This window comes from Condylura cristata, unplaced genomic scaffold (genome assembly GCF_000260355.1).
Source record: "Condylura cristata isolate star-nosed mole 26May11 unplaced genomic scaffold, ConCri1.0 scaffold00003, whole genome shotgun sequence".
Classification (NCBI taxonomy): domain Eukaryota; kingdom Metazoa; phylum Chordata; class Mammalia; order Eulipotyphla; family Talpidae; genus Condylura; species Condylura cristata.
The window spans coordinates 40,436,324-40,445,315 of record NW_004567104.1 but is presented as its reverse complement, the minus strand read 5'-3'; the positions used below and the strand labels follow the sequence as shown (position 1 = coordinate 40,445,315).

The 8,992-nt window shown below is 36.9% G+C and overlaps 1 protein-coding gene across 8 annotated transcripts in view; it reads left to right on the top strand.

Moving 5' to 3' along the window:
* PHLDB2 (pleckstrin homology-like domain, family B, member 2) overlaps positions 1-8,992 on the top strand; it is an 87,138-nt gene that overhangs the window by 45,473 nt on the left and 32,673 nt on the right. For 7 of the 8 annotated variants that reach the window (XM_012734079.1, XM_012734097.1, XM_012734074.1 and 4 more), the window contains one exon: positions 5,075-5,203. The exons of the other annotated variant lie outside the window; for it this stretch is intronic. In XM_012734079.1, coding sequence (XP_012589533.1) covers positions 5,075-5,203 — 129 coding nt within the window. The remainder of the gene's footprint in view (positions 1-5,074; positions 5,204-8,992) is intronic. 8 annotated transcript variants of the gene reach the window in all.

The window sequence follows — 8,992 nt, the reverse complement described above, 5'->3', positions numbered from 1 at the left end:
AAAAAAAAAAAAGGGCTAAGAAAGGTTCCTCTTGCTCATCTTGTTGAAGAGGCATTCATGGTTGAGATGGTGACCTAAAAGCTCAAAACATTGTTTTATTTAAGAACATGTGCTTACACAAATGGTTTGTCTGTTGCCATTCTGACCTGCCACACTTTTGTAACTAAATAGGCTAAAAGATGGAATAGAAGCTTATATTACTTTATGCCATATGATATGTTTCTGATTAAAATCTTACATTATTTGACTATTTTCTACATTAACCATATGCCATTATATCTTAAGTGGTTCTGTTTTATATCCCGCCACTATCTTGCCAGAGTACCTGTTACTTCCTCCCCATCTTCCTTCAGAGCCAGGAAAGACAGCAAGCCTGGCTCAGAATTCTTCAGCAAAGTGTTAATGCCACTGGAGGCCCAAGCGAGTGCCAAGTGACAGTCACTGTTCTGAAGGGACCTGGCCCTTCCCCTGCCTCTTTCTTACATTTCAAAGTTAGTTCCCTGGTTAGAGGAACTGGAGATACATTGTGGAATTTGGGGATTAAATCAACAGGATTTCAGATTAGAATTATTTTTTAGGTGGTTGTTTGATGATATGAGTCCTTCACATTCTGGTTTTCCATTTATTTCAACACTAAACACTAATCAGTTTTATAGTTAAAATGCCAAAGCCAAAGGCAGGAAATCCTAAGAAAATAATGTAAGCATGTGACTCTTTAGATAATCAGTTTTCAGCATTTACCATATTTTTGGACACTGGTATATAACCTTTCCTCTGAATTTCCAAAGTCTGAAAGCTTTTGTGTAGAGAAAAAAATGTCTTTTGAAAGATTAGCACCAAAGCTTAGTTGCAAAAACTAACTTTGACTAATAGTCACACTTGGTATAAAATTCCTAAGTAGGTGCAGAAATAGCAGTGTGGCTGATTACTGGGTCCTGTTCCTGCTTTACTGGAAATGCCATGTAATATGTCTTATATGAACTGTTTTGCCTCTATCAAATTCAGAATTTTTTGTAATCTGAAATACATGGCCCTCAAAATTTCAGAAAGTAATTTGGGACCTTACACAGTTGCTTAATATATGGACCTCTAAAAATACCTGCCTTTCAGACTACTCCCCAAGTTTTAGGAACTTGAAAAGAAAGGGATTCTCAGTAGAATGTAGGGAAGACTTTGGATGAACAACCCTTAAAAATGATGGCTTAGAATCTATGAATTTAACACTTTACTCTGTAAAAGCTGACTTCCATAAAACACAGCTTGAGTACCATGTGTATGCTGGGTCCTGTGCTAAAGAGTTCAGAAGCGGACCTTCCTGGCAGCAGGAGTTAAAGTATCAGCACTCTCAAGCTGTTGCCAGCCACTGCAGCTTGAGTTCAATCCCCTGCCAAGAAGCTGACCAACATGGCACAGCAGACTTCTCCTGTCACTGCTCCCCTCAGCAGTGTGTTTCAGTACCTCTGCCTCTTCTGCTCCCCAATCTGTCTCTAGTGAATCCTCTCACCCACCATACCTCTGGCCTATACCACAGTTCTTATATACATAAATAAATCAGGATAAATCTTTTAAAGAAAAGAGTTGAAAGTTACAAAAGTGGATTCTAATTTAAAAAATCTTATCGGCCCTCCCTGGTGGCGCAGCGTGTTAAAGCACAGCACTGAAAAGCTGAAGCCACTTCCACATGAGTTCGATTCCCGCCTGCCCCGGAGATCCACATGGTCTGGCAGACCGCTCCTGACCTGCCCGCTGCTCCCCTCAGCAGGGTACTTCATTGATCTGCCTGTTCTGCTCCCCACTCTGTCTCTGGTGAAGCCTCTCACTGCCCCTGAGCCTCTGGCCTGTACCCCAGTTCTGTATGCACAAATAAATAAATCTTAAAAAAAAAATCTTGTCAAGGTTGCTATAGATACATATACATATATAAAATATGTTTGTGCATATACATACATGATAGATGTAGAATGCTCAGTTAAATTTGAATTTGAGATAAACAGTAATTTTTTTTGGTGTAATTGTGCCCCTTGCACTATTTATTATTCACTTATATTGAAAGTTGCTCATTTGAAATTCAGATTTAACAGGTTGTCTTCTGTTTTATCTGGCAGACATACAAGCTAATAAACTAAGCATCTTTTCAGGGTAATTTTGAAAAGTTACATCTGTTTACCAAGTCCTGTGTGCTTAGATATGGTAAAACGATTTTTTTCATTAATATTCAAGAGGTTTTTTTTCTGTAGTATTGGAATTCAGATAGAGCTAGCAAGATGGATTTCAGTTGCTTCACTAAGGAATACAAATTGAGAGAAAACTTATGTTACTGTCTTCCAAGCATGGATCTAGCAAAATAAGTGACCCTGTGACAAGCTTTGTATGATTAAAATCACTCAAGGATTTTGACAAGCTCAGATTATTTAGGGTAAATTTATAACCACTTCCCCCCTCCCCCCAACCTCTGGAAGGCTTAGTTCTGTGGTTAGCTTTACGGGTTGGTTTTAAAATTTGTTTTGAATTCTTTGTTCTTGTATCCCATACATAAGTGGCACCATCCCATATTTATCTTTATTCTTCTGATAGTATTTGCTTAGCATAATCCCTTCCAGCTCCATCCATGTCGCCACAAATGGCACTAGTTTATCCCTTTTTCTCATTGAGTAGTATTCCACTGTGTATGTACACCACATCTTTTTGATCCACTCATCTGTGTTGGATACTTAGATTGTTTCCACATCCAGTATTAACATTTCATATGTGAAAAGTAGGATTTACTGAAATGCCATCTAATTTGCCCATCTATTTTACCTTTGCTGTGGAATGTGTTACTTTCAGTTCTAATTAAATGCTTGCCTAGAGCTGACTTTCCTTTGAAAACTTCCTGGGCAGTAAGTAGAAGAATATTAATTTCATTCTGGCCCAAGGTTGTTCTACTCTGGTTCTTGCAAGAGGGCTGTCACCTCTGTGGTACCCTGTTATTTATGGCCGGCCCACCTGCTACTAGTCTTTCATCCTTCCCCTTTACTTCCTTTGCCCTAGCTTTGCCCTCCTCCCCAGTTTCTCTTCTGAGACCCAGGTAGTAGTCACAGCCTTACTGATGAGCCACAGAGGAGCTGCAGAAAGTTCTGATGGTGCCTGCTTGTATAATTCTTCTAACCACCCCCCTGTATGGAATTGCAAAACATTTTGAACACCTCAGAAGGAAGGCATTATGTAAACATAAGGTATTTTTTACTAGTTGTTTGTTGGGGCTTATTACAATGGTGCTTAATTGGAATGAAGAGATTTCTTATTGGACTTTTTTTTTTTTTTTTGAAGCAAAGATTGCTGCTTTATCTGGTGATTTAGTGTCTAGGAACAGAAATTCTTACTGGATAAAATTTTTTTGCTGTGTAAATAGGGCAGTCTTTGATCTGCACACAGGAGAAACAACACATTTTCTTACAAAAGAGAAGTTTTAGTTCTGGTACTAGAGACTAACTGGTTCATATATTTTACTATGAAATAACACTTGAACATCTTTTTTTTCTACAAATGATGCCATTGCTTTCTCTAACCCAGCACCATGGTGTGTGTGCACAGATAGAAGGTTGCTGTTGAAAACTGAGGATCTGCTCTAGTTTTAGTTGTAGGATCACTGTAGATTGACATATGAAGTAGGATTTCCAGTTTTATGGCTTTATTTACTCATTTTGAGAAAAAAAATATACGTTTAAAATGTCCTTAGTATTTTAAAATTTAAGTTAAAAACAGAAACTTGAACTGATAGCAGTATTAATGTTCTGTAGTTTTAGATTTAAATCATAGCCGTCTTTATGCAAAAGGTTTGTATAGGAAATCATTTGGATGAAGAAAATCTAAATATACTTCAAGAGGACAATATCAGAGCTTTATCCTTAAAATAAAAATCCTTCTATGATGTGCTTAGTGGCAGTGTTATTTCTGCCAGTTCACATGGGGGAAAATGGTTATTGGCTTACTGACAGTCAGATCATGGTAGTGCCTTACAGATTGCTTTTGTAAAGATGGAGATTATCACACAAAGAGCGAAATAGGCCTAACTTCGACTTCAGGGGTTTGGAGCATTATAAAGGGAACACAGTTGGCAAGACTGGCTTGAAGCAAATTGAAGTCTTGGTTCTCAGTTGAAGAGGTGGCATTGTGAGGTCTTGCCATTACTATATGACTGCATTCTTTAATGCACCTTAAAAAATATCCATAGTCACTTTGGGGTGTATGATTTGGGGGGGATTTAGTATTATCTTCTTTTTTTCCTATTCTCTGATGGTCCTCTCTCTGACGCTTGGATATTCTCTCCTTTTTTTCACAGTCTGTGTTTCAATAATTTTCATGTCAGTGATTGTAGGGAAGTCTTTATCTCCACAGTAAAAGTCATGTTTGTGTAGATCTAAGCTGCTTAATTGTATCTTCTGCTTGCTGCATTGTCTAGCTTGTGCGCGACTCACTTTCTTATTCCCTGCATTAGATTTTTTTCCTCTTGGAGTCAGATTTTCTAATTGATTAAGCTCTGAAGTTGCCAACTAGGTAGAATTGTTGCAAGTAATTAATCATATGAACTGTTGCACCTCGTGTGCCTCGGACCTGAAAACCAAATTTGACTAATTTCCAGAGCTTACCAATTGCCTTGAGCAACTTGGTTCTATGACAGCACTGGGGGGTCACTATCCCCTTTTCTTTGTCTGATTATCTGCCAAGTGACTCTTTGCAAGCTTGTCCTATGAGTTGTGTTGGCATTTCTTTTGTTCTTTGTTGGCCATTGACCAGTGTTATAGTTGCTGCCCCAGCTTTAATAACACCATAGCAGGAAGGAGGCAAGGCAGGTAGGGTGGGGGTCACTGCAATGTCGGGTGAAGTAGACTGTATTTTGAGAGTGTATTAATGGGTGTCCCTTTTCTTCCCTTAGCCCTTTATCTTAGTCACTAACAAGGTATGTTTCTACAGTCTTGGGATATGTAGAGTTTGTGTATGTTTGCTTGTTTGTGTTATCCTTGGGAAATGTTTGCTAACGTCTGCTGGGCTGTGAAGGTAATTTCTATTCTATTTTCTGATTTCTGAACTTCAGGAGAAGGTAAAGCTTGATGCTGAAAGGGAAAAACTAGAGAGGCTTCAGGAGCTTTACTCCGAGCAGAAGACCCAGCTGGACAATTGTCCTGAGTCCATGAGGGAACAGTTACAACAACAACTGAAGAGGGTCAGTAGCAACCAGGAATGCACCAGTGGTTTTTGTTTTTTTCTGCTTTTTGAATACAATTTACTTACCTGTGACTTCCTGCCTCACAAAGCATACATTTGCATGAGTTCTGGTCGTTAGATACTTTTAAAACAGAAGTATACATGTGTCTGTGTATCTTATTCTAGGCTTAACAGTTGCTTGATTTTTTTTTTTAATCCTCACAATTCTTCACCTAACTTAAAATGCAGAAATATTTCTGCACTCATTCTTTGTAACAGAAGAGAGAGAACACGTAACTACACTTAACTGTAGCATTTAAGTTAGCCAACATCTTTCCCTCTGATCTTTGTCCCATTGTGATTGGTCCTTGAATGTTTTTCAGCTTGACTTTATACTCTTTTTTATGTACTCCCCAATTATCCTATTCTTTTGATTTGCTCTTCACCATAATTCATTGTTTTACTTTTCTTTTTAATTCTGTTTTTTAATGACATTAAAGTTATTAACTTGATCACATTCATTAAATACCAAGAGCTAAGATGAGGATATTGTTAAGGCCCATAACATCCTTTTCCTACACGTTTCTTCATTTTTAATGAAGTGCAGTGTTGACCTTCTTGGTAAGCTTGATCAGGTTATCCTCTGATCCTTAATGTGGGCATTGCTGAACCCAACACCCAAGTCATCTTCTGACAGCAAAGCTTCCCAAGTGGATAATTTCACAAACACTGGCAAGCTAACACAATATTTCATAGCTTCTTAAGAACTGGGTTTTTCCCTCTATATGAACAGTAGCCTGAAGAAACCATGACCATGGGGAAACTGTCGTTAACAGTGCTGGACATGACAGGTGTCACTTCATAGTGGCTTGTTCTAAGTGACTGGTAATTTATGATTCCATAGAATCAAGTGAAAAAGGAAGACTAGTTTCATTCATAGTAGTGTCCGCAAACCATCTTGGCAATGGACGAGTTGAAAAAAATCAACTTTAAGATATCACACTTTGGAAAATGTTTAAGATGCCTTTTCTAAAAACCATATTTGATACCTCTAAGTACTAGATAATGAAAAAATTGTCACCCCCAGGGACTGAATCTGGGGCAGAGTCTGCACCGGTCACGGTGTCTGCAACCACCAGCGCCGACCTGGAAGGAGCCCCAGCCACAGCCCAGTACTAGATAATGAAAAAATGAGCTAAAATTTCAATATAGTGCAAGGAGGGGGAGCATCTTAAGAATATTCAATGTCAGTAAAGCTGTAGCCTAGGAATCCTAATTATTAATACTAATAATTATTAGTCCTAATTATTATTAATCACTGTAAGTATTAACTGTTATTACTCACAATATTGGATTAAAACATGTTTCAGTATGGTTCTTCCCCTTTAATTATTTTATTGTGTGCAGCTGAAGATAAAATTTCCTGTACCTGAGTGTCACAAATCTCTGGAAAAAATGTGATAAAAGTGATAGGAAAAAGAGTAGTTGTTTATAAAATTATTTTAGTTCTTGAATTTTGTGTATTTATGCCAGCTCTCAGAGATTGGGAAGCACATTTTTTATTCATTTGTTGTTTTCAGCTCTCCTTATTGCTAAAGGTTTTACATGGTTGTCGTGGTCATGGTGAACTTTATTTAGAGCCAGCGATAGGATTATGGATTCTGTTCTTTCATGTTATACAGTTATTATTTGAATTCTTTATGAGCACCGCTTCAAATGAAAGTTGGTAGAGTCTATTAATTATCGGGACTCAGATGGATCTAGTTTTCTTAATCTAGGTTCTGTAGGATAACTCATAAATTTGTGTATGTCCTGAGGATTTTGACTACAAAGGACGAAAGGAAATGAGGCAGACAGCCTATTCCACTCATGGAAGACAAAGACTCCTTCCTTTTCCTCTCCAAAGGGGAATGTAGAATTCTTATCACAAAACCCTTTTCCTTAAGAGAGATAACTGACTTGTAATAGTTTCTGTTCACCTGATAGTAAAAGGCCTACTAATTCCATTTTCCAGGGATGATGACCAGAGTAAGTCTTGGCCAATCCCTTGGCTAAATCAGTAAAAAGGTTCACTTATTTCACAAGGAGCCCATTCATACTGGGAATTTCCTGTGTTATCACAACTCATTTCCCTTCAGACTTCAAAGAGTTCAGGATACCACTTCATTACCAAACTTTCCCCAAGGCTTTTAAACTAGATTCATTGATGTTGATTTTATTACCACTGACTTCATCAAGTGTACAACTTCAGCAAGTTGTACAAAATACAAAGTAGGTAGGATATCATTGTCTTAGACAATGTATGTTTTCTCAAATATTTAGCCTGAAATTGCAGCATGGCTTGGGACATACAATATTGTGAATTTTGCCTGGGCTTCCCACAGCTCAGCAATTAGTCAGAATGCAGTTTCCTTTAGATACTGATTTCATGGCCTGTGGCTGCATCTCGTTATCATGGTTTTACCAAGTGGACTGTTTCGTGGGATATGAGTAGTGTGGAAAAGAGAGCTGACAGTAAAGTAGTCTTTCCTTTCCCTGGATTGGTGTCTCTATTAGATGGAAGGAACACCCAACTAGGACTGTTAACTTACACTTTTGATATTTACTCAGCTGAATGGTTGATTTTTGGTCTTTTTTAAAAATTCTATTCATTATCCTTTGAATAGAGACCTTTTCTTTCTTACTGACTTTACAATCAGTTTATCATTTAATTTCAAATAAGCCATCCAACCTCAATGGACTAGAGTGTCCTCACATATAAAGCAAAGAGGCTGCATGAGATAATTTCCATTGTCTTTTTCTACATTCCAAAAATAAACTGTTAAAGTGACTGATGGAAAAATGTTAAAAATCTCAGAATCTGATTAAAATTTACTTTTAGTGTTGACTTTGAACTGTCATGAGATTATTATTCTAATCTCTCCTAAACACCCACTTCTACTTTTTTTTTTTTCTGTTCCTTTAAGGAAAGAAAACATAAAGATCTCCATGTAAACTTCTGCCATATACTTTCTCAAAACAAATTATTGAAAAGGAAAAAGTAATTGTATTGAATTTTCTTTAGTGCAGCTATTATATTTTCATTTAATTTACACCTAACATTCGAGCTTGCCAGTCAGATTTGTAAAGTTCTTGCATTGAGTGAAGTTTAGTTAATAATTTCAACCATGTTATGAGCTGGATTGTGAGGTCCTTGTATATATTACTGTGTGACTAACTAAACTATTCTCAGTCCCTTATTCCATCACCTGAATTTTTATTCTCATCCAAAATCTTTTAAAAGTTTTGCTCCCTCCTAAGTTGTTGTTTTTCCCACATTGTAAGTTTATGTATACTGATTGTAGTGATTTGGATAACTTGATGAGATGGTTAACCAGAGGAATCTGAATGTTGATCCTAGTTTTAATTTTCAACTTTTCTACCTACTCTTGTTATTTTCAAACTGTGGCTTAAATATTTGCTACAAATAAGTTTGTGACTCTGTGACCTTCATGTAGTTAAAATAACACATGTTGTACATTAACCAGATGTGGAGTAAAGTGATTGACTAGCATATCTATATACTTTAAGCCTATACCCACATTGAATGATTATTTATAATTTACAAAATTATTTTTAAAAAGCTTGTTAAAGTTTTATTTCAATATTTTTTAGCTACAAACCAGACTTTGTTGAAATACTTTAAAAATTTGAGCATATATGCTTCTGAGTAAATATACCAGTTGATATATTGTTTCAAGGCTGTGAATGTTTTGTTGAAGATCTAACACTTGTGTTATTTCTGAAACCCTTGAGTGGTAAATAGATA